Here is a 26,660-nt window from a genome sequence, read left to right as displayed (position 1 = left end):
CCAGTCAGTTCTTCGGGTGGGCTGGCACGCGTGTCAAAGAAGCGAAGAAAAGAGACGAAACCCCGCTTGTAAATAAATTGATCTCGTTACATCCTGAACACCTTTCCGTCCATACAAGATGGCATACACACTGTACACGTGAGATGCGGGATGCTGCGTAAAAAAATTAGGGAGCCGGGAAGAAGACGTTGATCTTAAGGGAGGCAGGGAGGGAGATAATAATGAGAGATTCCTTAAATGAAATGAAGTGTAGGTACGAAACAAAACAGGGTCTGGTGCGGGTACTTACGATACGAGTGAGCAGATAGGAAGGAAAAGCCTTCTCGTATTATCATTATTATTAGTATATTCTTCTCTTGTCGGACGATCTTGCACGAGTTAAAGGGAGCAAGTTTACGAACTGAACCCAATGTGCCACACCGACGTGGATTGAAAATAAAATGATGCCAACTTCAAGAAGAAGGTAGCTCTGGATGGGCAGGTGTGTACTGTGTAGGCTCGGCTGGAAAAGTGTGTAACAGCAGCAGCAGCAGCCTGAATGTGGGCTAAAAAGACGGACCTATTATCTAATGAGAGAGAGAGATGGATGGCTATAATCCGATCGGAAAAGGAGACACGCGATAACGCAGAGTTATTAAAGAGATGCTTTTGTCTTAAGGGAAATGTTGGCTAGTTTTTGCATGGAAATCACAAATGGGTCACAAAATCTGAGCTTTGTGGTTGGTGAATTTGTGTGTTTGCACGTGAAAGTACCACCAGATTTTCCGGGGAGGAAGACAACTTTGGTCTTCTTCCGTGTTTTCCATTGGGACGCTTAAGTGGTCCTAAGGAGAATAACAAATCAGCTTTTAAAACTTGAAACTCGCTGAAAGTCCTGGAAACAAAATCTTAAGCTTTTCGTAAAATAAACCCTCTTAACCAACTCAACTGTTCAAACAGTTTGCAAGTAAGTAGTACCTTTAAAGTACGTACATAAGTTTAGTTTATTCATTGAATAAACTCACCCACCATCACCACCACCACTGCTGGCTGCCAAATAAATAGATCAGGTTACAAGTTGAAGGAGCAGCAGCCGTACGGCATAAGGTCATCATCACATTTAAGTTAAGTAGTGACTGGACACATTGTCTTGCGTTTGGTTAAGTTTTCTACCTACCACATCCAATCCGGTATGTTCATCTGGCCGCGGAAGCCGTGGGGACATGTGGGGACATTAAAATTGTAGGATAGAGGGGAGTGAAGGGTTTATGAGATGATGCGGGCATCGAATAACCCTGGGGGCATTGTCCCTCTGCGTCCCCACGCTTCCGCGGTCACAGTGTTTTGTGCAAGTCGGAAATGCAAACCGGAACATTACTCCTCTGCTGCTGGTGTTTCTCTGTCTCCTATCATTACCTCGGCTTGTTTGTCTTTTTTCCTTGGTCAATAATGTGCGAGACAGATTGGACTTGCACGTCATGCCGGTTCAGTAATAAGGAGTAAATATGTGTGTATGGCACAAGCCATCTGCACCTTCTTTAAAGTTTAAAGACGTACTCAAGGGTATAATATAAAGTGACGGACGGGGTTTGATGGTGCATGTGTGTGTCCGAAGAGGATGGATAAATAGTTAACCCTTGCGGTTCAAGTTTAAGGAAAAGGTCGCGTCTCATCTCCATTAGACACCGTTTTTGTATTAGGAGAGAGGAAATAGCCATATTTTGACTGCGTTTTGTGTGGACTTTTCGTTGACAAAATGACTGTTGGACTTTCCGGAAACGTTTCCAGGGTCAGATGTGGATGCTGTTGGTGAGAGGTGACCAAGTGTCCACCAGACGACCAAGTGTTGCAATATGTGATGAGATGTGGTGGGTACTTAACTTACTATAAATAGATCTGAATAAAGAAAGATGTTTTCTTCCTCGGAGGAAAGAAGATTCTTCTTTGATCAGATGGTCGCGTGCAGGAGCAACTGCTGAAAAGAAATGTGTCCCCTTATTAGTTGTTCTCGAAATATAATGTGAACCGAGGCAGATGTGCTGTGCGGCTTGCTTATTAAATAAAACTGGATTTATTTATGTAGGAAGAAATGATGATATTTGCTTGCTATATATAGGTTTTTGTAATCTTTTTTTGCGTAAAAGTGTAATAACTTAAGATTTATTTGGGTAAATTGCAGACGCCTGTTCCAGTCGATCCACACCAAAACCCCGGCCACCAAGTCCGACGCTGAGGCCGAATATTACCATTCAGACGTACACTTGTCCCCCAGGTAGGAACTTAACAGGGTTAAAGAGGATTCGATTTAGATATTACACGTAAAAAATATGTGGATCATTTTTAATGTGAATTATTTCTTGTTTTTTTCAGAGTATGATGCTCATTACTGCTTAAATGGTGCTACCTGCTTTACAGGTATGTACTAAAAATAATTATAATTAAATATTTAAATAGTACGAGATACATGAAATTATGCAAATTTGTGTCACGTGTACTAATAATATTATGTTATTTGTCTCTTTACAGTCAAAATTGGCGAGAGCATACTCTACAATTGCGAGTAAGTTGTTGTTCAATTTCAATAGTTTAGTAACTAATTCTGAATATTTTTTGAAAATCGTTCTGAAAAAAATTCTGAAAATTGAGTTGAAATCTGCTGCATTTTATGATCCGAAAGTTGTTTGGTTATTTATTAGAAATAAACAAGTAGTAGTGTTTATGTACATACACGTAGATAGTTATGCATTTATGTACATAGATATTCACTGTGAGTGAATGTTTGCTGCCACTTGAGCCAGGATGGTTAGTTTATAGACTATGTACAAATACAATAATATTACGATTATGATACCTTTCGTTATTATTGTTATTGTTGAAGGTGTTGGGTGAAATTCTTGGCTGGCACAGGTTTAGGTTTGGGTGAGTGAGGGGATAAGTGAGGTTAAAGAGATTAAGGTTGGAGAAGGAATGGAATGTGCATTATTTTATTATTATCGCCGTGGAATGGTGGACCATTCAGAAGTCAAAAGTCTTCTATGGAGTCAGACCAAACAAATTATTTTGTATTTCAAAGAAACGACGGACAATAAAAGGGTGGAATTTCCTTAATCCGAAAAATGGCATGCAGATCATGTCTTCTTGTCTTCCTCCCATTGTTGACGGGAAGTAATGTTGAACTTGATGAATTGCTTGTTACATATACAAAAGTAGAGTAGAGATATTGAGGGAAATCTGGAAATTTTGAGAAATTATTTTTGACATTATTCTCTGTAATTCTGTTGGAATTTGGAAAAAAAAATATTTGTATGTAAGAAATTCTGTATTTTGAACCAGAAAAAAGTAAGCTTGTTACAAATAATGGATCAGTTTAGTTTCATAAACAGAGGGCAGATATATATTTATTTATGAAAAATTGCTGAAATGGGTGTTTAATATTTAGGAAAAGGGAAAAATATTTACGAAATATGTACCAAAAACCATACAAATATTTAGGGATTTTTTTTGCAAAATTTGTATTTCTGAATTTTTATTCTCTGGATTTTTTGTGGTCCAATTTCTTTGAGGGAAAAATTTTGTCTCACATTTTGTTGAAATATTAAAAAAAAAATATGTAAAAGATTTCCGTATTTTTTTAAAACAATAGTGGAAATATTTGCATGTCTGAAAACCTAGAAATATGCAACAATACGTAAAAATATTTTGAAATTTTTGTAATCTTCGAAAACACACCGACAAAATTTGACCGTCACTAATCATCAAATGAAAAAGTTGAAAATATTTAAATCCATATCCGCCCTCTGTTCCTAAGTAAATCGAGAGAATTAATAAATATTATTTACTTATTTTACACCTGCACTGGTGTACTTATCCTTAATTAATTGTATAAATGATGATGTGTGATTTCGTAGCTCGAGGGGAATTACCGGTCCAATTTGCCATTTCTTTTTTATCTTCCTCTCTCCACATGACCAAACATGAAATTTGTACCGGTTTAAGAAGAGTTGGATTAAATGTTTTATTTTCTGTTATTTTCTATTCAACTGCTTTACTTGCCTGGGTCATGCCTGGGATGGGTTAAAATCTTTTCCCTTTATTAGTTGCACTTGAACCAGAAACTATGTATTTATCTGGTTGCAACCACACTTCTTTGGGAACGTCCGTATATTACGTTATCAAAAAATAACAATTTTTAGACCATGTTAAGCTCTAATTTTTAATTTTTAGAGTCATGTTAAGCTTGCTACGAGCGACCCAAACCCGCATTTTTGATGCCGTAATATATGGACGTTCCCTATGTACGTATTTAATACATGATAGTCATCACTGCATTCAGGTGCATCTTTTCTTAAAAATTGCACTGTCTGAGGAGTGATCGTGATGCGAATTATTTCATTGTTATTCAGGCCAACAGCGCAGTGTGAATGAAATGAAGCCAGGTTATGTAATCAGGCAGCAGTTGATGAACATTGACGGCAGAAGCCGTGGGGACATGTAGGGACATTAACATTGTAGGATAGAGGAAGGAGGTGTTTATATAACATGGGCAGATGATGGGGATATCGAATATCCGTGGGGAAATTGTCCCTCTGTCCACACCCTTCCGCGGCCACTGTAGTTAAAGAATTGTAAAATTGCAAGGTATAAATGTTGCAGGGAAAAGAAATGCATTTTACAAAAGGATCTAACTAAAGTAGTAATTTAAATAGGAAATCATGCACGCATTTCACCTTGGGAAGAAGCAATGCAACATTGTAAAATAAGGAAATGACTTGGATTTTAGTGCATGCATGCAAATAAAATGTAGGGATTTGAATATTACCAGTTCCAGTCTGATGATTACATTCGTGGAAATTAATTCAAATCAAAATTTCTAACAGTAAATAAAGCAGTCTTTTGATTTGTATGGTGTGTAATTGTACAAAGATTTTCTAAATAAATGTACATATTTATATAACAACTAGATATTTGTAATGATGTCCCAATTTTTGTACGAAGTGATCCAGGCGTCACTTATCCTTAGAAATCTGGGATAGTATGGTACGCATTGATTTCTAGGTATTAAAGTTACTACCGTTTGGTATTAAAATTGTATCGGTCTGAAAAAATTTTAATACGGAACACTTACTACGGGGTATTACTTATCAATACCACTGTGGTTGAGTCATAGATATATGAATACCACTTGGTATTATTTTAGTACTGGATTTCTAACTAAGAGTGTATCTACATATACTACTACACTCTTAGAAAACTGGTATTAAATCATTACTGACCGGAGTACATATATGTACAACTCTACCTGCACTGGTAGATAATAACGGGCATTATAGTTTAGTAATGTTGCGGCAATTAAAAATTTACCACTCAGTAACAAACCACTACCAATCCGGAAGTTGTTACCAAATCAATACCAGTACGGAATACCAGAATTTTAACAGCATACTACTTTTACACCGGTGTATTTGTGATTAAGTGTCAATTTATGTATGTTATGTATCTTTTGGGTAATCGTTCGGTATGTTTTTGTACGTATCGATGTGGTTAATGGGTTGCTTGGATTTGGTAGAGTAGAGTCGAAAGGTTTAATAGTTTTTTTTGGGCCAGACATCTTCTCGTAGTAAATAGTTTCGTGTTGCTGCCGTATTTCACACAGGAGGTGTGTCAACTATCAAAATCTTGGTTATATATTAGTCCCTCTGAGCCGCAGAGTGAAAGAAAATATGATTTAACTCTGGTTTAAAAATAGCTCTCACAATTTCCATTTACCCAATGAGTTATTTGCAAGAGAGAGATTTTGGAATTTCTTCGATCCCGTCAGAATTTTTAATGCATTTCTAATAAGTTATTGATGGTAAGGATTTCATTTAAAGAATGTTAATTGAGAAAGTGGTAGAGGATTTTAAAGGTGTTTGTATATATACACAAGGTTTTGTACAGGACATAGATTTTGAACTTACTATTTAACACTTTTGGTAAGAATTAATAGAGTCTAAAATTAAAATTGGGTAATAAGTGTGTCAAAACGTTGTAGTAATTAATTAATCGCGATTTTTTTTTGCAATTTACAGGTGTGCAGAAGGGTATATGGGGCAAAGGTGCGAATTCAAGGATTTGGATGGTTCCTACTTGCGTAAGTTTTTCCTATTTTTTTTATCTTAAGAAAAAACGTCATAATTATTACCCGAGTAGACATCACTGTGTCGAATTCTGCAGTAATCGACGAAAGCTGGATGCATATTGAATTTTGCATATATATTTTTTGCGTATATAATCCTGCAGGAAATTTCTATAGGTTTTATTGTGCAGAACAGTATGTGCATAATTTTGCTTAGTTTTCTGTAGAAATCGCTCTGCACAAAATTGGGCCAAATTTCTGCAGTAAAGCAGCTCAAAAATTCTTACTCTGGATAACTCTTACGTTTCTAATTTTCTGTATAAATAGCTCTGGATTAAATGTTTCTGTCCAAAATTTGGCAAAATTTCTGCAGAAAAACAAGCCTTAGGAAGAATCTTCCATGAGAAAATTGCTCTTCAAAAGAATGATGATCCTCTAAAATAGTGACATTGACTGAAACATGTTTTTTTCTCTCTCTTTGTTTATTTAGGCACATTCCATAATGACTTTTATGTAGTTTTTCTAAAGCGATGAAAACTTGGTTTTATTTTATTCCTCCATCCATATTACTTATTTTGTGGTTGATCTGTTTGTCTACTACACGCAGCCAGCCTTTTTTATTTTATGCGTCTGTCCATCCATCCAGATGGAGAAAGAAAGAAAGAAAGAAAACGTGTCAAAAGCACGACTGTTTACATTAATACGTAGGTTTTCTTCGGCTCATAAAAGCAAAGCGAACATTAAATGCTGCATCTTATCCGTATAAAAAAAGGATAAGGTCCAAAACTAACTTGATACTTCTTCATTCATAAATGTTTTAACAGAGAAAAAAGGGTTACATACACGATATTATATTACACTTATGTATTATACTTATGAGTGAGTGAGTGAATGAATGAATTTCAAGAAGAAGAATAATGTAGTTGTGATGTCTTTAGTTGTCGCCGACAGTAGTTTCTTACGGTTGGGTTGACTGTTTCAAATTCAAATAATCAATGCTCCGAGACGTAGATATACATACATTCTTTGGCTCGTTCTTGCAGTGGCCGTGGAAGCGTGGGGACGGAGGGACAATGTCGCGTGGGTTTGATTTCGTTTTTTTTTGGGGGGAATGGGGGAATAAAATTCCGGCAAAATAATCATGACGGACCCTTAAAAAATGTTTGCACCATAAATCGAACCCACGCGATGTCCTCAGCATCTGTTCATGCTATTTCAACCCCTCCGTCCCTTATTTTATGCGTCAATGTCCCCACGGCTTCCGCGGCCACTGTTCTTTCTATTTCATTAGCTTGGTATTCTGTCGAGGAAGAAGAGACATTCTGTGGTGGGATGGAAAATAAGGAGTCATAAAATGCAATAAAAAAGTTGTGGAGGAGGAAAAGGATAATGCAGGGACGCATGTTTATTTAGGTGGATAAAAGCAATTACGTATTAAAAAGCGTGTGTCCAGGATTAAAGGAATTTTTGAAAAGATATGTTTCCAGCTTAAAATAACGTTATTGTTTTTTATATGATTTTCAGCTTCTAAACAACGCGCCATGCTGGAACAAGCGGGCGTCAGTGGGGCCGTGGCTATCGTGATTATCTTGGTCGTGATAGTGTTGGGCTACACGTATGTGCGACAGTCGCGAAGAAAATCTTTGGCTAGGTAAGAATATGTCATAATGCAAGCGAAATTATTTGCGAAATATTTGCATAATTGAACTTTGGTAATTTCAGGCATACACGAGAAGCCGGTGATCAAGTGGATGGTTTCGTCGTTGAGAGGCGACCGTTCAGTCAATACTACTATAATAATCCTAGCATTAGTATAAGTCAAGATTTGCACCAGCATCAATCCGTGAGTTTTTTAACAAGTGTATAATGATCAGAGGGCGGATATGTATGTGCGAAAAATAGATGAAATATGTACTCAATGTTTATGAACAAAAACGCCAAAATATTTACGAAATATGTACGAAAAAGACACAAATAAGAATTTCCGCAAAATTTGTACTTTTGAATTTAGTACGTTAGATTTTTTTGTGGTCCAATTTGTGTTAGGAAAAAAATTTCGTTTCATATCGTTGAAAAATTTATAATTTTTGAAAAACAATATCTGAGAGATTTCCGTATTTTTCAAATAATATCGGAAACATTGATATGTCAGGAAAGATAGAATTATGAAGAAATATTTTAAAATTTTTGTGGTTTATCGGCCCTCAGCAAATGAGATAGTTGTAAATAAATACATATCCACCCCCTGATTATCCCTGAAAAAGTGCACACATTGCCAATTTCTTTGTACTAATTCCTCTCCCCTTAACAGAGATCGAGCCGAGGTGGAACCTTGTACAAGGTGGACGTCCCCCATGTCTCAGGAACATCATCCTCACCTCCCCCAAAACCTTCAGGGTCATCATCATCACCGACAGGGCAGGTGCCGCTGCACACAACGAAAAAATCCACCAAGCCACCAGATCCTCCTCAACGGCTAACTTAACTTTAATTATACTAGCGACTCAATTTATTTAATTTGTCCAGTCTTATTACTTAATATTACTGTCCGTATCTGCGAAATGTTGTAGTTCAATACATATTGAAGTTCCGTTCTCTTAATCCATACGAGTAGCCTAAGTCCAAGTAGGTTCTAATTCTAGTTCAACCAATACACAGTAAAAAAATTTTTGAATATTATTTTACCTATTATTAGTCTTTAAAAAAATCCACAAACAATGTACCTTAATTATTAAATACATGTCCCTACACAAGTTTTTTAGAATACCTTTCAGATCAAAAAATTTTAACTCGGTGAGTTTTAAAGCAGAATGTTGTGAAATAAATAAATAGGGAGGAATTCTGTCATTAAATGACACTAAATTGTGGCTCTTTAACATTGAAGCCACCCTTATCATTTGTTATTCTTGAAAAGTAATTTTTGAAAGATGATATGCAATACACCGTTTTTGTATTCAGCATGTTTTTTTAAGTATCTCCGAGTAAAAGAGGCTGGTCCTTGCAAGTTTTAACTAGAATTATCCACGTAGTGTTATTGACTAGTTTTGTAACTTTGAATAATAACTGATAATGAGGTATTTATGCAGGTATTTAGGTAGGTAGAATAATAGTTGGTGTGTGATACAGCTAACTGACTTATCTAAATAGACTTGAATGGTATGTATTTAAAGTTAAATATTTGGTGTCATAATAATCATAAGAATATTCCTTGAGTGAGGTATGTAGACAATTATTTATTTCCGACTTTACATACACCATGAGACAGCTAGCATTTTAGTGGCCGCGGAAGCTGTGGGGACGTTAGAATTGTGGGACAGGTTTGGATAAGATGGGCAGATGATGGGGACATCTAAAAACCGTGGGTCATTGTCCCTCTGTCCCCACCCTTCCGCGGCTACTGGCTAACACAGGTAGTGCTGATGTGTGTATTTATGTAGCAACGAGAGAGGAACTGGTTCAAAAAAGATGTTGGCCATAATTTGACTGATGAACAAATTTTTCTACATTATTTCTAGTTTTTAAGAATCTACCTATTTATGAAGTAGTGGGATCTTTACCTAGACTGATAAAATATATATAGAGAAATGCACCAATCAAAAATGGGAATCAGGACTGAAAAAAAGAAGAAGAATAATCCCATTCCATATCTTCAAGAATAACTTGCAATTTTGGAATATTTCCTTTTCCTCTTTTCTAAAAATATTTATGTATATGTAGCTCGTGCAGAGTTATGCATATAGATAGATTATAAAACAACGTATAGGTTTGCTGTTTACTTATCAATTCTGCATTCCGATAACTGTTTATGCATCAAAAATATATCAAAATGTTCCTGTAATCGCACAAACAAATTTAGCTGATCACAAAAGTTTTCTGTTTCTGGGCTTCGTAATTTTTTGATGAAATTTACTCGCATTTAGACCCACTTGTACTTCTCATTAGGAACTTTTTCATGCTCCGATTACCTATTTATGATTGTTTACTACTTCTCAAAATTGATTGATGCATCCTAAAACTAGGCATTTTGTAGTCATATTTGCAAAGTATGGGCTAAAACAACCAATAATAATTACATAACTACATAAGAATTTGAAAATTTTATTCTCACATTTTTTGGTGGTTTTTGAGTATTTTTCACCTCGAATCATTCCTAAAATTGTAAACTTTTCTTCGATATTTTATTCACTAATGAAAAAACTTAGGACTATAAACTACTCCTTAATCTACCTCGTTTTAATTAAGGTGCAATCTTATAATTAGTCGTTATATACATAAAAGAGCCTTCATCTGCTGTCTTACTAAATACCTATTCCTTCCAGGCTGTTCCAAAGTATTATTATTATTATTTAAAATATTTACCGATTTTGTTTATTACAAGATATTTTGTATCTCACGAAGGAGAGTGTTCCATTTGTACTGTTATTTGTATAGTAAATTTATTTATGTTATTATATTATAAATGTTTAGTTAAAAGAATGTCATATTCATAAAGTGACAGAGATCATGAGAAAGAAAAGAAATAGAAATGAAGGTATTTTTTACAAATGATTTTTGTTTTTTTGTTTTTTTATTTTCTTGCACATTTTCATCAGAGTGTAGTGGTCGCGGAAGCCGTGGGGACATCGGGGGCATTAAAATTCTAAGGTAGGATAGGGGGGGGAGGGGTTTATGGGGATATTGCCCCCCTGTCCCCACACGCTTCCGCGGCCACTGAGTCATCATTCCATTTAATTTTTTATGATTGATTTCATAGTTTTCTTAACTCAGGGTTTGATTTATAACTATATGAAAAAACCGTACGCACACAACTTGTACTTGTACTAAAGTAGATAATCATTCTATTTATCACTTCCTGAAAACATATTCCTTCAGAATTTGTAGGAATTTACATAAATACGTAGAGTAATCGAAATTTGAAGCTTGATGCTACAAATGTTGTGGAAAGGTGGATTTTGATCTTGGAAATAAATAAATATTGATGAAATGAATATTATTATAGAAAATTTGCATAAACTTTATTATTCACGCATCTCTTGAAATTGATGGCTGGAATTCACGCCCATTTGTCGCCTTGAACGGATTTTGACCAACTATTTTCTATGCCAACGCTGTCGAAAATTTTGATCTGGGAGCAAAAAAAAAGTCTACACGGCAGCTAAAATTTTTACATTTTTAAGAGTACAAAGTGTTTTTCAACTGACGCCTGAGAATCTGACCGAAAAGCAGCCTGACTGAATTACGAATTACTAACTAATCAACCTCAATCAAGTGAAATATCTAACTACATCTCTACCTAGTGAAAAAAGTCGAACGGAAATCCTACTTTTGGGTAAGGAAAAGAAGATAAGCTTGCACTTTTTCGATTTTCTTGTGACTATTCAAAATAATTTTGATAGAAGAATGATGACGAATTCAAGTGCTACACCGACTACTACCGCGGATTGTAATACGACGACGACGATGACGACCCCTGTAAATCTTCCCCCATCTGGACGTGGCGATGGTGACAACGCTGTTCCAATTTGGACATCCACCCCTCCGACCCCATCCACACCAAGAGTTCAGTTTACCGGAACGGAGATTGATGATCATTTGGATAAGTTGTTGGAATGCCCGGTAAGATTTTCATATGATAAAATGTACTAGGTGGAGTGGTACATGATCTTCATTTTTAGGTGTGCTATGACGTCATTTTGCCCCCAATCATCTCCTGCTGTCGGGGTCATAGCTGTTGCGAAACGTGTCGGGCGTCGGTCCACAAATGTCCGATTTGTCGCGGTGAATTTTCCAATGTGCGGAACCTCTTTGCTGAACAGTTTCTGGAGAAGTGTCAATTCAAGTGTAAGCATGGGTGCACGGTCTGCCTTCCAGGTGAGTCAGTTGCAAGATCATTGGCGGCGGAATTTCTGGGGGGATGCGGGGGCATTGTCCCCCCGGGAAAATCCTAATAAGTCCCCCCCTCTCCTCCCACGTCACAATGTTAATGTCCCCACATGTCCCCCCAACTTCCTCCCCCACTATTTAAAACATTGCAATAAGCTATGTCTAAACTCGACCTCATTTCTTCCAGCCAAAGACTTGACAACACATTACCAGACTGAATGTTACTTCCGGTACGAATATTTTCATATGCTATGCTATGCTTGTTATGCAAATATGGTGTGAATTAAGTATTATGTATGTATTTGTTTGGGTCTACTTTTTAGACCAATTCTCTGCCGAGAATGCGATCGGATGATCCCATTTGACGATTTTCTCCAACATATTGAACTCGTGGACAAGTTGGAACGGCAAAAAGCTTCCGAGTGTAGTACTGGATTTGAAATTGATGAGGCAGATTTGGCTGCAAGTGAGTTGTGCTACAAATCCAGCAAGACTTAATATATTTAATTATAATTTAATTATTTAATTATATATTCAATTATATTTAATTTGTGAATATTAATTAATTCAGATCCGGTATCTCCCGTGGGACGAAGGGTGACGGTGTGGGAGCCGACTTGGATGCATTGTTACGGCGAAGACTATTTTTGTTCTTTGGACTTTAATGGGGAACATTGGTGGATTTGGGTCTCCTCTCTGAATGAAAGTGGCAAGAAACACAAGAGCCAAATAATCCTTTGGAGCAAGCAGAAGGTAAATATACACATTAACTTTCGGCAATGTTTCGGGTGCAAGTGATCACTTGCAAGAAAGTGGTTTCTTGTAGCTACTTTGACCTGCAAGAAATGAACGGCGCAAGAAACTACGCCCCGCCGCTATACTTCATACGGCGCGTGGCTGGATGACGCATATTTCTTGCACTTTCTCCCAGTTTCTTGCACTTTGCATTTCTTGCCTTTCTTACTTTGCCGTACAAGAAATGTAGCAAACCCGCAAGAAACGAAACATTGAAAGTATTCATTTCGAGTTCGCATCGTTAGCAAAAACTAAAGTTTGCAAAACACTTTTGCTTGAAAATTCATTTCCGAACTTGCGCTTCTAGTATGTATTTGCTACGCAAAATATTTTAAAATTTGTGTTGTGATGAGAACATGCGAATTCGAATGAATATCCTGTCCAGCACATCTTCACCTAATATTTGTACTTATCCGTGACCTCTATATCTTTTAGGAGTCTGAGCACACTTACTTTGGAACAATCCATTCCATCCGAACCAAACCGGATGACGTCCTCCAGTCCGGAGAATGTCTCATCCTTACCGAGAAGACCGTCAAGAACTTCATGTACTCGGGAGGAATCGATGTCCTGGTCCGGATCGAGCAGAAATACGTGGTTCCCAAGACGCGGCGTGGGGTCGATGTGCAATCTCCGCTAGAAATCATGAAGAGCCCTTCAAGCAGAACTCAACGGCTTCGGACGACTGGTCAACAATCCTCCAATCCAACGTCTGATCGAGGTGTGCTACAAACTGCGACTTTTTACTTGGCGCAGGCATATTTTCATCGCAGAGATCACGCACAATGTCAGTGTTCCATTAATTCTTGGGCGAGTAGGATTTTGTCCAGCCGTTTTGCCACTAATTTTTGGGCATGTTTTATCCTTGAGACTTTAATGGGGGGGAAAATGGGGTGGGAAAAAATGTTGTGATGCTTACATAAGGATGCAACTTATGAATAATAAATGACAGAAAATATTATATGTACATATAATGCGGGGATTCATGAGATTCGTAAACCTTGCAAATTCGTTAGCTTGCGAAATTGTCCTTGTGAGTGAACGACTTAATTTTAAATTACTCGCAAATTCAGCATTATCTTAATCTCTGTCTCGAATTTTAAAATGTGTAGTTTTTATTTCAACTGGAATTTGTAGATTTTTGATGTTAGTTAAGTGAGAACAAGCAAGATTCGAAATTTGGGGAGCCTTGGAGCTGCGTAAACTTCGCATAAAAAATTGTATGCATTTGCTGCGCAAAAATTCCTGATAGTTCGCAAGCTTGTTTTGCGAATTATAAAATTTACAAAAAAACTGAGTTTCTTTATTAAATCTTAGTAAATCTTAGTGCGAATTATACGAAACTCTCATGAATCCCCTAATTATTTAATTATTTGCATAAATATTTGCGCTAATTGCCGATTTATTTTATTTCAATTAGATGATCAGCTTGTTACCCCGACTCGTTCCACGTTCCGACCCTCAAGTCTGCGGTCAGAGAGCAGAATTCCAATACTGAATCCTCCCCAGACCGGAATTACAGCAGGAGGGGAAACTTCTGACGACGACGGCACCACGTCCAACACGGCTCGAAGAGTGCTGTTCAACGATATCACGACGATACCGTCGAGAGGAGCGGGCGTGTCGGGGACGGCGGGCGACATGCGGTTCCGAATTGGGCGTGGGTATCGACACCGGTACCAACTTCGAAGCCAACCCGAGACGGTCACCATTCCAGAGGAATGATGGCAAACGGGACATCGTATTTCGTCGTAAATCTGATTAAAATATGGGGTTAAAAACTAAGTGATTACCGTACAAGGTAGAATTAGGGCCCTTAAATATGCATGTAGCTTGAACTAACTAGTCTGAATCATTGCTAAAACTTGTATATAAAATGTAAATATGTATATGACCAGGTAAGAAAAATATGAAATTAATGTCAAACTGTGCGTTCTGTATGTGTATCTATCCGAAAATAAATTATCGCAACTACACATTTGCATATGTACAACGTCTCCAATTATCTATGTTCTCAGTGTTTCGGGTGAAAGTTACCACGTGCAAGAAATAAGGGCAAGCACGTGGTTTCTTGCAGGTACTATTTTGACCTGCAAGAAATGCGAGGCGCGAGAAACTACGTCGCGGCGCTGTATTTCGTACGGCGCGTGGCTGGATGGCGCATATTTCGTGCATTTTCTCCCAGTTTCTTGCACCTCGCATTTCTTGCGTTGCTTGCTTTCCAGTGCAAGAAATGTAGCAAGTGTTATAGTTTGATTTACATATATTTCCTTTAATATTCAGCTTCATTACAACATTTTCTATCTATTTTTATCCCTTATCTATCGTCCCCTCTGGTCAAATGCTCTAGATTCCAGCATAATTCTAGGGTAGTCGATACGTTGCGGGGTGCTTGGTCGGCTTTGGTGGCTGGTGCAGGCTTCGCAAGAAAATAAACTGCCAATCGGGCTGAAAGCTTTTCTCATTACTTGGCCAATTTTCCGAAATTTTGGTTTCACTTTTACGCTGTAAAGGACCCTGATAAGTATGGCAAAGCTCTGATATGATTTAAGTTATGCAAATGAGGCTTACATAAAACTATGGTAGGCGGAGGTAGAGTTGGTACGAATTTGACTAACTACCCCGGTGGGAGATGTGGTTAAGGTAGCGTCCACGGTGGGGACGGCGACCCAGCCTTTGTACAAATTCGCTTCGGCAGGGTTCAAATTGACGTCGGAATTTCCCCCGTGAGACGTTGGGAACCGTGTGAATACGGAGGACGGATAGCGAGATCTACATATTTGCATATTTATGTATGTGAGAGAATGTTCTTGTAAAGTACAAAAGTTAACGTAGGATTCGATGACTTGTCACAAAATTCGTCAAAATCAACACATTTTTGATCATTTCTCAGCTCTGGGAATTTATTTTAAAATTCTGAACGACAAATTTGTAGTCGGTGAGTTGATTGATGGAATGGAGGTGAGTTTTTTTGGGCCAGTTTCGAAAAGTCAGGGTTCTTAAACTTGAGATCTCCTCCTCCCTCAAAATCTAGAGTGTGTATTTCTAAAAAATTGACTACCCCTAGCTCTACAAATTTCCAGAATTTTAAAATAAATTCCCAGAGCGGAGAAATAATTAAAAACGGGGTGATTTTGAAGATTTTTTGGGATTTAAGTCATCAAGTCCTACGTTATGGAAATTTTGAGTTACTCGTCCGCCGTAAGTTGAATCTTGAGTAGTTTTGGGCGTTGAGCAAAAATGAAACTCATGTGAAGAGATTCTTCACTGTTTGAGCTGGATCGAGAGTTATCGTTGGAGGCATTCTGCTGCGATAAGGCCGTCACGGCATGGCGACGTTTCTTCCTCACGCGAGAACTTGGTTTGCGTAAATCGGCAGCAATATCCGTCTTGCTGCAATCTCGAACTGATGTGGTTTCAGAGCGACCGACGCAATCCTCATTTCCGTTCGTGATGTCAGACTCGCTCACTTTGTGCTCCAGGATTAAATCGTGACACGGAACGTCTATGTTATAAGCTGTTGCTAATTTAAAAGCTAATAAGAATGGAGGTCTCCCAGTGTATGCTCTTCGATTTTGAGCAAACTAGTGTCAATCGATTGCAAATTTAATTAGTATGAAATTTGCAAAAGGTACGATCTCCCAATGGGCACGTTTGGCAGAGATATTTGCATCTGAAGAGGAAAAAACGGCCCTTAAAGTCGACAAATTTTACACTTTCCAAATTTACTGTGCGTTTTCTCCTCTTTGGATGCAAATATCTCTGCCAAACGTGCTCATTAGGAGATCGTGTCTTTTGCAAATTTCCTACTAATTAAATTTGTGATCGATTGACACTATTAATAATTTGGCCAAAAATCGTAGAGCATACGCTGGGGGACCTCCATTTTTTGATAGGAATAATAAAAATAACATAATGTAAATTCACACCTTCAATTTTTCCCTCTAAAGTTTCTACATCATTTGTCACAGCTTCCAGTGGAACGTTAATGACGTTGTCGTTATTATTAATTTCTGCAATTATGGCCGTGTCGACTATTACTTCATTTCCGGCGTCGAGACCTTCTGGTTCAGCGACGCCGGGTGACGAGGAGATTTCTTCACCGGGTATTTCTTCCGTCAATATGTCGTCACCATTGGAAAAATTATTGGTGCAAATTGAGTCATTATTTTCAAGCTCGTTTGCATTGAGGTCCAATTTCGGATCCGTGTCGTCATTACTTTCTAAATTCCTACAAATCAGAGATCATCTCAATCTCAGATATACCACACCACGCCTACAATAAAACAGGATTTATTTTGTACTTGTGAGACGTTAGGTCAACCGCATTAAGATATCTGCATATTCTAGTTGTCAACTTTTCCAACTTTAAATGAAACGAGGCACTTTTACACTTGTCAAGTGTGAAGACCTGAAATATGTCAGAAGTTTGTTTCAAATGCCTTACCCTCATTTACATAATATATTCTTATTGTTTATATGTATTTACGACCTCTGCTCTGCACATGTCTTCACAATATGACTTCAAATGAGGGGGAGAAATACAGCTTTGATCTTCTAAATTGATAATGATAACTTTTCCGGTTTTAGCCCTGATTTTTGTCTCGATAATTGCTAGCAAAAGGCTCTTGTATGCTGTCTCAGACTCCATTTCAGGAATTTGTTTGGTACATCCTTTCATTATGTTGATTGCCTGAAGATCTGCGAGTAGTCCGGGGATCCCGATGATGTAGGAGCATAGTTTGTGAGTTAGTAGTTTGACCTGGATTTATAAATGTAAATATGTACTTAAAGTAGGAGACAGTATTACCAAAAATTTGCTATTTTTCTGTAGCCGAACCTTTAACTCTTTGGAGGCAGAAAGCTTTGTCGGACTTTCTCCAGAGGAATCCTTGTTAACGGAAAAGTCGCGTATGATTACGACCATGTGCTTCTTTAGTGGGAGAGGAGATTCATTTCTGTAAAATTTTATAGGGATTTATTATTTTTGAAATTTGTTTTTTTCTCTCAACGGAGAACGAAGGTCTCTCAGCGTATGCCCTCCGATTTCGGGCAAATTAGTGTGAATCGATCACAAATTTAATTAGTGTAAAATTTGCAAAAGGCACGATCTCCCAATGGGCACGTTTGGCAGAGATTTTTGCATCCGAAGAGATGAAAACGCTAAGTAAATGTGGAAAGCGTAAAATTTGTGAACTTTGGAGCACGTTTTCTCCTCTTCGGATGCAAATATCTCGGCCAAACGTGCCCATTGGGAGATCGTGCCATTCGCAAATTTCATATTAATTAAATTTGTGACCGATTGGCACTAGTTTTTACCCAAAATCGGAGAGCATACGCTGGGAGACCTCCATCTGCAGTTATTAACTCACATATCCTCTTTATCCACAAGAAATTTATTGCTTGCTCTTGGCGCAGAGACCACTTTCCTCGCTTCATTGACACAGATGAAGAGATTGTTTTCGCTATAATTTTGAACGCATTTAATTTGAATGATACAAATTATACAGATAAATACGTCTTAAAATAGGGTTTTACTCCATCTCAAAAACGGAAGAATCATCGTCCGAGCGGTGCTGTATGTCTGAGACGGAAATGTGATCTACAGGTTTCGCAAGGAATTTACTCTTCTTGCCGGTTTTCTTCGGATGTTTCGCCTTCTTTGATGTGGTTGCTGAAGGGGCATCATCGTCAGGATTCATGGCGTTAAGAGGCGTGCTACTTGGGGGGAAGGGACGTGACTATTTATATTCTAGTGTGTAAGGACACGTGAAAATCTGGTCATTTATTTGTCTATGAATTTCCATGTTCCCGTTCAGAATCTCCATAACGCTTAAATTTTGTGAATCATAGGTCTTGACTGGAATGACGTAACTAAAGTAAATGAAGTCAAATGTGTACCAAAGATATGGTAAAATCCACACTTTTATGAAATATAAAACTTTAAAGTGCATTCGAAAAGTGACACCGACGTGTTTATTTTCTGCTCGCGTTCCTCCATGCATTCATTGATTTATTTATCACGTTATTTGCTCGTGATCAGTGATCAAACATGTATTTATTTACTAACAGATTAGTTTTATGCATTTGCCATTTGCCAATATGGCCGTTATATGTAAATGTAGATCTAGCAACGAATTTAATTTCGCATCACCCAACTTTTTTGCTGTAGTTATCAGCAGCAGCAATGTTGTGGTGCTTGTTTTAATTATCAAGTTAAGCACAGCAGTGTTATTAACACGCAAGCAAACTGAGAACATTATCAACTCTCCAGAAACCTGATTATAATACTTAGGAGACAGACGATACATAGGATAAGGAAACATCGGACGGATAGTTTAATACAAGTTTGGCTTTGATTTATACTGACTAGGTCCAGTCTGTGTCCAAAAACTTGTTCGCGAGAGATGCAAGTCTATTAAAGTGCATTCACTTTTCTGATATTTTACATTACAGCGTTGGTTGTCTCATCAATGGACACCGTAAACAAAAACAGAACGAGAAATGTGAGACTCCTTTTTGAGAAGAAATTACATAAAGGCGACGACATAAACTTGATTGCTTTGTGCTTTGCATTCGTACATATTTATGTATTCACACCAGTCCGATATAGATAACTCAACCTTTGACAACATACATGTCGAGTTGAACAAACTTTAATAGCATTATCAACCAGTGTAAAATGTTTAAGATGATCTTTGTTTGCTTTTTGGCAAGATGGGTTTGTAGCCTTCAGATAATTATTGTACCAAGTTAGTTGGCTTCATGAGTTGACCGTGTTATCTGTAAAAGCAAGACGTTTGATACGTATTTACATATTTACATACGACTTATTTAGGATTAATTTAGTACACTGTTGGCACTAGAAAGAGACGCACATGTTGTTGGGTTTGCTTGCTTGGTCAGCAAAGATCTAACTTTAATTTGGTCTTGACATTGACAAATTCAGCTCCAGATTTACCCAAAAATGGGTGATGCAAGGATTGGTGGATCTTTCTCAGAGGACGTTCCCACGGCCTGGGCGAAATCACATCATCACAGATTTGAGCAACTATTGGACACCGGATTCTTATCAGATTTGCAAATATGCGTCGGGGAGAAAGTTTTCCATGCGCATAAAATCATTGTGGCGACGGGATCTAAGATTTTGTATGAAAAAGTTTGTAAAAACGAGTCGGGAAAGTATATCGTTCAGGAGGATGTAGATCCTGTAATTTTCCATGCTTTTCTCAAGGTATAAAAGTCATATTGTTGTATTAATTTGTTGAGATATTATTGTATTAAGAAGGATGTTCAGTTTCTGTATACAGGATTGACCTATGACCTGAAGATGCGACATGCCCTTCCACTCTTGAAGTTGGCTGTTTCTTATCAAGTGATAGATTTGGAAGAGAAGTGTCGCTCCATGTTGAATGAGGACTTGACGGATGAGACGGCGATTGAGATTTATCAACAAGCTGCGCATTACAGGGAGGATGACTTGATGGAGAAAGCGCTTTGGTACATCTGCAGGTAAGGCGTATGTATGTACAAAAGCGTTAATGTAGGACTCGGTAACTAGTGGCCAAATTAGCACATTTTTAATCATTTCTGAGCTCTGGGAATTTATTTTAAAATTCTGGACGACAAATTTGTAGAACAGGGAGGGAGTTGCCAATTAAAAAAAATATACACTCCAGATTTTGACAATTTTTGAAGGATGAGATCTCAAGTTTAAGAAGCCTTCAGAAAAATTGGAACTCGTAGAAACTTGGACTTAAAATACTCACCAGCATTCTACTCATCAAATTACTTACTACAAATTTGTCCCCCAGAATTTTAAAATAAATTTCCACAACCGAAAAATAATTAAAAAATGTGCTAGTCCTACGCTAAATATAAAATATGTACCAATTTTCCTCGTAATTGACCTGATGATGATAATTGACGGACAGGAATGCTTGGAGCATTGTTGAATCGAATGACTTCACAAATCTAACCGTTGAAAATTTGACGCGACTTTTACGCTCTGAGAAACTCCTTGTTCTTAACGAAACTCAATTGGTTCGAGGACTTTTCAGGTGATTGTTTTTTTTTCCTGAATTTTGCACGAATTTAAATAATTCACCAAAAATAACTACGCATAAAAATAGTTGGGCCAAGAAAGAATGCGGTCGACGAAAGGAAAAAAATATGTCTGTGGAACGACTTGTGGTTGAGTTATCTCGCTGGATATGCTGGGACAGGATTGACCCTGACAAGTGCGAAGGCTCGGATTCGGTTCAGTTGAAAAAATTGGTATTTTATTTTTGAAAAAATTTACAAAAATAAAATTTTTACGCCATTTGTCCTTATTTTAATTTAGTACAACGATTATCACACGCTGGGAGATGATAACATATTAAGTCCCAAACGGAAATGCAAATTTACTCGGAAATACTTTGAAGATGACGATAGTTCTTATTTGATCAGCAGATTTCCTCAGAAATTTGCGTACTGCACTGATAACAGGAATGCCGACCCAGAAATTGTCAAGTATGAGTATTAAATATTTCCAAAACTTGGTATTGATAATTTTTTATCTGAAATTCTCATCCAGATTTAAAACGGATATCACAATTTGCCTCTTGAGTATCGGAATTCCAGCGTATTCTCAAACCTGCCAAGATTTTCATAATGTGAAACTCGAAATTTGGGAAGATGTAGATGACACAAAATCCGATGGAAAAATTGTTATTTCGGAGAAAGTCCCCCACTCTAAAAACATGCATCATCTGAACATCGAAAAACCTTATAAAATCCGGAAAGACACGTGGTACTGCGTATCTGGGACAATTACTGTACGTAGTTATTAATTAATGCGTGTATATTTTGGGTACTTATCTTCTCTCTTATCGAACAGGGCACTCCTGGCTATGGAAATATGGGAGGAAAAAGTGTTCATCACGTGAAATGCAGCTATCCCAACGGAGGAGAAGCAAATGTCAAGTTTGAATTTAAATCGGGGGGAGGAGGACGTGACGAAATTGGACAAATTGACGAATTTTGTTTCAAATTGGTGGAACATTAGAAACTCATCATATATTTCAACTTATATATTTAACAATTTAGCATATGAGTATTGCCTTACTTATCGATTTGCTTATCAATCTATTAAAATACTATATTTATTTATAAATAAGTTGTAAATACAGTTTTGAACATTTTTAATTATAATAAAATAAATTCCATGCAAAATTGAAATTGCATGAATTTGAGTAGAAGGACTAAATCTTGCGCACGGCAATTGCCCAATTCTGCATGAACATCAAATCTCAAAGTCGTCGCCAACTTTATATACGAAAAAAAGTGCTCCGAAATTGCACATCCAAACCAAAAACCAAACCTCATTTTATATAATTTCACTTTCAGTTCTTGTTTGCATAAATATTACGCAAAGTAATTAACTTACTGTTCGGAAATTACTAATTATTGACTGTTTTGCTGAGTGTGCAGATTGGACTATGTATTGGACATCCGTGAAGTGATTGTATAGTGACTGACTAATTAATTGAATAAGTTTAGTTTTGCTCTTTTTTCACTGACTAGTATCAGTTTATTAATTTAATTTAATTAATTAGAAAATATAGTACATTAGAGTTAGTTAGCGAGAACAGGTGGGTATTTTTTTCTAGTTGTCATTAATTTAAAGGGTGAATAATTTGTAATCATCCTGCACTAATTAATTTTATTGTTTCAAGGACAAGGATGTCGTTCCGCCGACCAAAGAAACCCATCCGACCTCGGGTGGTTGCTTTAACAGCGGATTCGGATGAGGACGAGCCTATGCAAGTAGATTCGCCGCCCCCTCCACCAGTTTCGACGAAAGAAAGAAGCAATAATGGTCAAGTTGGTAGCAAGCTGTCATTCGACAACGACGAAGCGATCAGCTTCAACAAGCCTTCAAAAAGCAAGAAAGGGGAAAAATCCTCCTCCAAGGCGGCCGCCCTCCTCAGTTTTGACGACGACTTGGATGGGGAGGAAGAAGGAGAAGTCTTTCAAGTAAAAAAGTCATCCGTTTCAAGGCGCCTAATGAAACAGAGGGACAAGGAAAAGAAGGGAACTTCTTCGTCATCATCGTCTAAATCCAAGAATCCTTTCGGTTCCTCGACCAATCAGGAGGAAAATTCGACGAAATTGAAACTCCAAGTGGACGGGTTTGTTGCCCAGCTAAAAATAAAGAAGGAGCCAAACGAGGAAAATGTGAAACCAGTGATAAAACTGGAGAAAGATTCCATCCGTGTTTTGAACGGGAGAGAGGCTGAAGCCCTTCACATGGAGTCGGATGATGACAATGAAGACGACGACAACGAAGAGAACGGAAGTGCAAGTTATGGACATAAATTTCGAAGACCGGCGGCCGGTGGTGGAGCCGCAATTCATGATGCGGTTCGCAGAGCACTAGCACAAGGTCAAATTCCGGACGCTAATCTTATCCATGAGGCGAGAAAGAGGAAACAGATGGCTCGTGAGATGGGGGGTGGAGCAGGGCCTGAGTTTGTCCCGGTGGATAATGTCGACAGGTATGTATATCTGCCAGCATTAATTTATTAATTTGATATCTTTAATAGTAAATGATTGATAATTTGTCTATAAAGATTGAAGAAGGAGAAAGGAAGACTCGTTCGCGAAGATGATGACAACGATCAAAGTGACGAAGAGCGCCTGGATTTTTCATCCGCTACGAATGCTGCTAAAATTGATAGGGATAAAAGAATTGAAGATTTCCAAGCAGCTCAAGTTGAAGGTATGATGCACTTCGAATGTATTTAAATATAGTTAAATGTTCTTTAACTGACCGTTTGTAAACTTTTTCATACAGGATCAGACAACGATTCTGACGGTGAACTCGACGAATGGGAATCCCAGCAAATTCGTAAAGGAGTGTCTCAAGCAAAGGTTAGTTGAATTTAATAATTTTCTGCAATTTATTTGAAAAATTATTATTTACAAATAATTTTTTTTTAATTTCAGATGCACAATGTGGCAAAAGAAATTCTTCATCAAGGTTATCTTGATACTGGGTCTTCACAACTTTCCTATTATAATAATAATTCAGATGTACCCACTGGCTTCTCGTTCTACCCACCTGTTCAAAATTCAGAACCAAAGAAGAAAGGAAAGACTCAAGCGTTTGTTGAACAGACCCAAAAAATTGCAAGTATTGAAGAAATTGTGGGCGGAAGCAAGAAAATAACTCCTGAACTGATTTTGAAGCAGATGTCAGATAGGTAAAAATTTCAGAGAACTTAAACTTATCCATCATCTCAATGTTACTACTTGTAAACTAATTCATTTTTGTTTTTGACTAGATTACAAAGGCTAAAATTTTCTCGAGATCGTAATGCGGGTGAATTGAGTCGTGTCCTGGCGGATTTACAACTTGCAGAAAAGGAATTGAACGAGGCGACGGACGTCAAATCTGATCTAAATTCGCGATTCATTTTGTACCAGAATCTAAAAGGGTAGGTTTATCAGCATGGTCGAAATTCTCGCTGAAATCTGACCTAATCAATTGTCCTAGAAATTTGCCGTACAATCCCGCAGATTTCAGCGAGAGTTTGCATCATTAAATTACACGTTTCGATGAATTATATCGATAAATATTACTTCTTTCTCACATAATTACTTTTGATTGTAGGTATGTCACTGACTTGGTAGACTGTCTGCGTTGTAAGGTAAGGTAGATAGATGATTATTATCGCCCCAATGCCTCCACATCTTAACTTCAAATGATACCTGATTATAGCTGATTAATGATTCAACTAGCGGCGAATTTCATAAAATTTGTAACCAAATAGTGGACTGGTCAAACAGAGTAGCGCGTGATAATCGTTCGCTTTATGTGTATACATAATTATTGTCTGCATAATCTTTGGTTATTTAATCATGCCAAGAAGTTTCCAAACCTTTAATAATCATTAATTTATTACGCGAGCATGGGCATCGTACCAGTCTGTGGGTCAGAATTTAATACATTTTCTTTTTATAGGTTCCCGAGGTCGAGAACTTGGAGCAACGGATGCTCGACTTGATGAAATCACGACGAGAGAAATTTGCCGAGCGGAGGAGACAAGACGTCAGAGATCAGACTGAAGAAGTAGCTGCCACGATTAATATCATGGGCAATGTACCTGTCACAAAACCACCGCCCAGTAATCCTGAGCGAACTCGAAGAGCTGCCGAACGAGAAGGACGTCGCACAAGGAGGAGAAGATTAAGGGAAAAAGAAATGCAGCCAGGAATGCCACGCAAGGACGGTCTGAGTTCGGATGACGAAGAACCAGACATTGAATTTAAGGCACATTACGCTGCGAGAGGTAAGTCGTCCAAATATTTGCATTCATAGCCAGCATTCCTGCAAATTCTGTTATCTATTTATTCCAGAAAACATTGTTGGTTGCACGGAATCAATCTTTGAAGATGTTCACGAAGATTTTGGAACGATGACAGGGATTCTTTCTCGATTTGAAGAATGGAGAGAAAATGATTTCGATGCTTACAAGGAATCCTATGCATACATGTGTTTGCCAAAGTGTGTTGCTCCACTTACAAGAGTACAGTTGATTGCGTGGGACCCTTTACGAGTATGTTTACATAACTGTTTTAAATAATAATAAGAGGATTTGTTAATAACCATAATAATATTTTGTAGGAGGGATGTGACTTTTTAAAGCAGCCTTGGATGAAGTCTCTAATTTCATACTCGTATCGTCAAGGAGAGTCAATTGAGGAGTTGAGCAAAGATCCGGATTCCAGACTGGTTCCGTCTGTCGTGGAGAAAGTGGTTCTTCCTTGGATTGGACGTGAGTATAATGGATGGCTTGGTGTCAATGTTCATGATATTAAAGTACACAATTAATCGTTCAGGAATCGTGGAGGCTCGATGGGATCCAATGTCTGGATGTCAAACTCGAGGACTAGTTAACGTGCTCAAACGACTTATTGACGAATATTCCATAAGTCCAAATAGTAAGCCGATGCATTCAGTGTTGGAGATAGTCGTGACACGTTTGAAGGACTCCTTGGAGAATGATGTGTATGTGCCTATCTATGCTAAATCGTAAGTTGCAATCCATTTTATTACTATTTTTTCATGTAATCCTTTCTAATGTATTTGTTGCTGTTTCCAGAGCTTTGGCAAATAGCTTTACTCCAGCGAGTGTATTCGTATCTCGACAATTTTGGTCTAGTGTCAAGTTGTTGGATAATATGAGCAAGTGGCAAGGGCTTCTTAGCGACCGACCTCTTCAGGCCCTTGCGTTGGACGCATTACTGACGAGATACACGATATTGGGGATTCGAGTAGCGTCAGAATTGTCAGAAAGTGTGGAACGTGCAAAAGGGGTAACAATTTTTTTTTGTATTTGGATTTGCTAATCAGCCACATTCAAATTAAATTGCACTTTATGTTACATGTTAATATTTTTGTCAGGCTGTCAATGTACTTCCTCGGGCGTGGCTTTCTCGCGAGAATGAAACAGACATCCCTAATGGACTACAGCAACTGTGTCGATGCTTAGTTTCCCAAGTTCAATCAACTGATTGTACAGTTGCTGCAAATAGGTATAGTTAATAGTTATTATAACGTCATTAAAAGTAAACTTGATTAGCATAATATCCAATTAACTTGTTTCTTCTTTTGCAGAATTGCCATTCCTGAAATATCCAATATTCTAAAAACTATCGGATGTAATGAAGAAGCTACACTAATTCTACGAAAGTATTCTTAACAGGACATATTCCCCTTATTGACGATAAATAATAAGACTATAAAATATTTGTTTCCCTATTATTATAAATGTAGCTTGCCTGATCAAATGTCAACTTTTTGAAATAAAGTTATAAATTATACAGAATTGTAATCCAA

At 37.6% G+C, this 26,660-nt stretch overlaps 5 protein-coding genes across 9 annotated transcripts in view; 4 read left to right on the top strand and 1 right to left on the bottom strand.

Moving 5' to 3' along the window:
* LOC110856165 (protein spitz) overlaps window positions 1–10,642 on the top strand; it is a 63,001-nt gene extending 52,359 nt beyond the window's left edge. For all 4 annotated transcript variants that reach the window (XM_035856923.1, XM_022104622.2, XM_022104623.2 and 1 more), the window contains 7 exons: window positions 2,159–2,251; window positions 2,350–2,394; window positions 2,506–2,539; window positions 6,048–6,109; window positions 7,619–7,745; window positions 7,817–7,937; window positions 8,406–10,642. In XM_035856923.1, the coding sequence (XP_035712816.1) occupies window positions 2,159–2,251; window positions 2,350–2,394; window positions 2,506–2,539; window positions 6,048–6,109; window positions 7,619–7,745; window positions 7,817–7,937; window positions 8,406–8,579 (656 nt within the window). In that variant the 3' untranslated portion in view covers window positions 8,580–10,642. The remainder of the gene's footprint in view (window positions 1–2,158; window positions 2,252–2,349; window positions 2,395–2,505; window positions 2,540–6,047; window positions 6,110–7,618; window positions 7,746–7,816; window positions 7,938–8,405) is intronic.
* A 643-nt stretch (window positions 10,643–11,285) lies between these two features.
* Window positions 11,286–14,746, top strand: LOC118437694 (E3 ubiquitin-protein ligase SINAT2-like). Its single transcript, XM_035856980.1, has 8 exons — window positions 11,286–11,423; window positions 11,491–11,710; window positions 11,770–11,965; window positions 12,165–12,207; window positions 12,301–12,443; window positions 12,549–12,730; window positions 13,208–13,493; window positions 14,193–14,746. Exons 2-8 carry the CDS (start codon window positions 11,495–11,497, stop codon window positions 14,495–14,497), a joined length of 1,371 nt encoding a protein of 456 aa, XP_035712873.1. The 5' UTR covers window positions 11,286–11,423; window positions 11,491–11,494; the 3' UTR covers window positions 14,498–14,746.
* Window positions 14,747–15,017: 271 nt separating this feature from the next.
* LOC118437683 lies at window positions 15,018–18,859 on the bottom strand. Of its 2 annotated transcripts, none has more exons than XM_035856961.1 (9): window positions 18,311–18,859; window positions 18,145–18,237; window positions 17,613–17,730; window positions 17,265–17,534; window positions 17,077–17,183; window positions 16,702–17,003; window positions 15,965–16,289; window positions 15,344–15,544; window positions 15,018–15,277 (listed from the first exon to the last, which is right to left on the bottom strand). In XM_035856961.1, the coding sequence occupies exons 1-9, from the start codon at window positions 18,472–18,474 to the stop codon at window positions 15,094–15,096; spliced, it is 1,764 nt and encodes a 587-aa protein (XP_035712854.1). In that variant the 5' UTR covers window positions 18,475–18,859; the 3' UTR covers window positions 15,018–15,093. The 2 variants fall into 2 exon arrangements, with proteins under 2 accessions (XP_035712854.1, XP_035712855.1); XM_035856962.1 differs by having other exon boundaries at window positions 15,965–16,277.
* Window positions 18,860–18,971: 112 nt separating this feature from the next.
* Window positions 18,972–22,022, top strand: LOC110856205. Its single transcript, XM_022104671.2, has 8 exons — window positions 18,972–19,278; window positions 19,722–20,006; window positions 20,070–20,284; window positions 20,707–20,832; window positions 20,905–21,049; window positions 21,117–21,286; window positions 21,351–21,591; window positions 21,654–22,022. Exons 1-8 carry the CDS (start codon window positions 19,246–19,248, stop codon window positions 21,819–21,821), a joined length of 1,383 nt encoding a protein of 460 aa, XP_021960363.1. The 5' UTR covers window positions 18,972–19,245; the 3' UTR covers window positions 21,822–22,022.
* Window positions 22,023–22,065: 43 nt separating this feature from the next.
* On the top strand, window positions 22,066–26,660 carry LOC110856258 (PAX3- and PAX7-binding protein 1). Its single transcript, XM_022104732.2, has 14 exons — window positions 22,066–22,407; window positions 22,492–23,313; window positions 23,389–23,537; window positions 23,613–23,689; window positions 23,765–24,021; window positions 24,103–24,255; window positions 24,432–24,468; window positions 24,783–25,110; window positions 25,178–25,377; window positions 25,446–25,596; window positions 25,661–25,853; window positions 25,924–26,137; window positions 26,226–26,356; window positions 26,439–26,660. Exons 2-14 carry the CDS (start codon window positions 22,499–22,501, stop codon window positions 26,521–26,523), a joined length of 2,790 nt encoding a protein of 929 aa, XP_021960424.1. The 5' UTR covers window positions 22,066–22,407; window positions 22,492–22,498; the 3' UTR covers window positions 26,524–26,660.

This window comes from Folsomia candida, unplaced genomic scaffold (assembly GCF_002217175.1).
Source record: "Folsomia candida strain VU population unplaced genomic scaffold, ASM221717v1 Fcan01_Sc015, whole genome shotgun sequence".
In the NCBI taxonomy this organism is placed as follows: domain Eukaryota; kingdom Metazoa; phylum Arthropoda; class Collembola; order Entomobryomorpha; family Isotomidae; genus Folsomia; species Folsomia candida.
Note: the sequence above shows the minus strand (reverse complement) of the source record. Positions and strands in the feature narration are given on the sequence as shown.

Bases quoted from the DNA above. Each gene is read 5' to 3' on its own strand.
- LOC110856205 (XM_022104671.2), top strand. From the start codon at position 19,246: ATGGACACCGTAAACAAAAACAGAACGAGAAAT. The intron at 19,279-19,721 runs GTGAGACTCCTT...TGACAAATTCAG, and splicing joins ACAAAAACAGAACGAGAAAT to CTCCAGATTTACCCAAAAAT. The intron at 20,007-20,069 runs GTATAAAAGTCA...AAGGATGTTCAG, and splicing joins TTTTCCATGCTTTTCTCAAG to TTTCTGTATACAGGATTGAC.
- LOC118437683 (XM_035856961.1), bottom strand. From the start codon at position 18,474: ATGAATCCTGACGATGATGCCCCTTCAGCAACCACATCAAAGAAGGCG. The intron at 17,731-18,144 runs GTGAGTTAATAA...AAAATTTTACAG, and splicing joins CTTGTGGATAAAGAGGATAT to AAATGAATCTCCTCTCCCAC. The intron at 17,184-17,264 runs GTCGTAAATACA...GACATATTTCAG, and splicing joins AAGACATGTGCAGAGCAGAG to GTCTTCACACTTGACAAGTG.
- LOC110856258 (XM_022104732.2), top strand. From the start codon at position 22,499: ATGTCGTTCCGCCGACCAAAGAAACCCATCCGACCTCGGGTGGTTGCT. The intron at 25,111-25,177 runs GTAAGTCGTCCA...TATTTATTCCAG, and splicing joins GGCACATTACGCTGCGAGAG to AAAACATTGTTGGTTGCACG. The intron at 25,597-25,660 runs GTGAGTATAATG...TTAATCGTTCAG, and splicing joins GGTTCTTCCTTGGATTGGAC to GAATCGTGGAGGCTCGATGG.
- LOC118437694 (XM_035856980.1), top strand. From the start codon at position 11,495: ATGATGACGAATTCAAGTGCTACACCGACTACTACCGCGGATTGTAAT. The intron at 12,444-12,548 runs GTGAGTTGTGCT...TAATTAATTCAG, and splicing joins TGAGGCAGATTTGGCTGCAA to ATCCGGTATCTCCCGTGGGA. The intron at 13,494-14,192 runs GTGTGCTACAAA...TATTTCAATTAG, and splicing joins CAATCCAACGTCTGATCGAG to ATGATCAGCTTGTTACCCCG.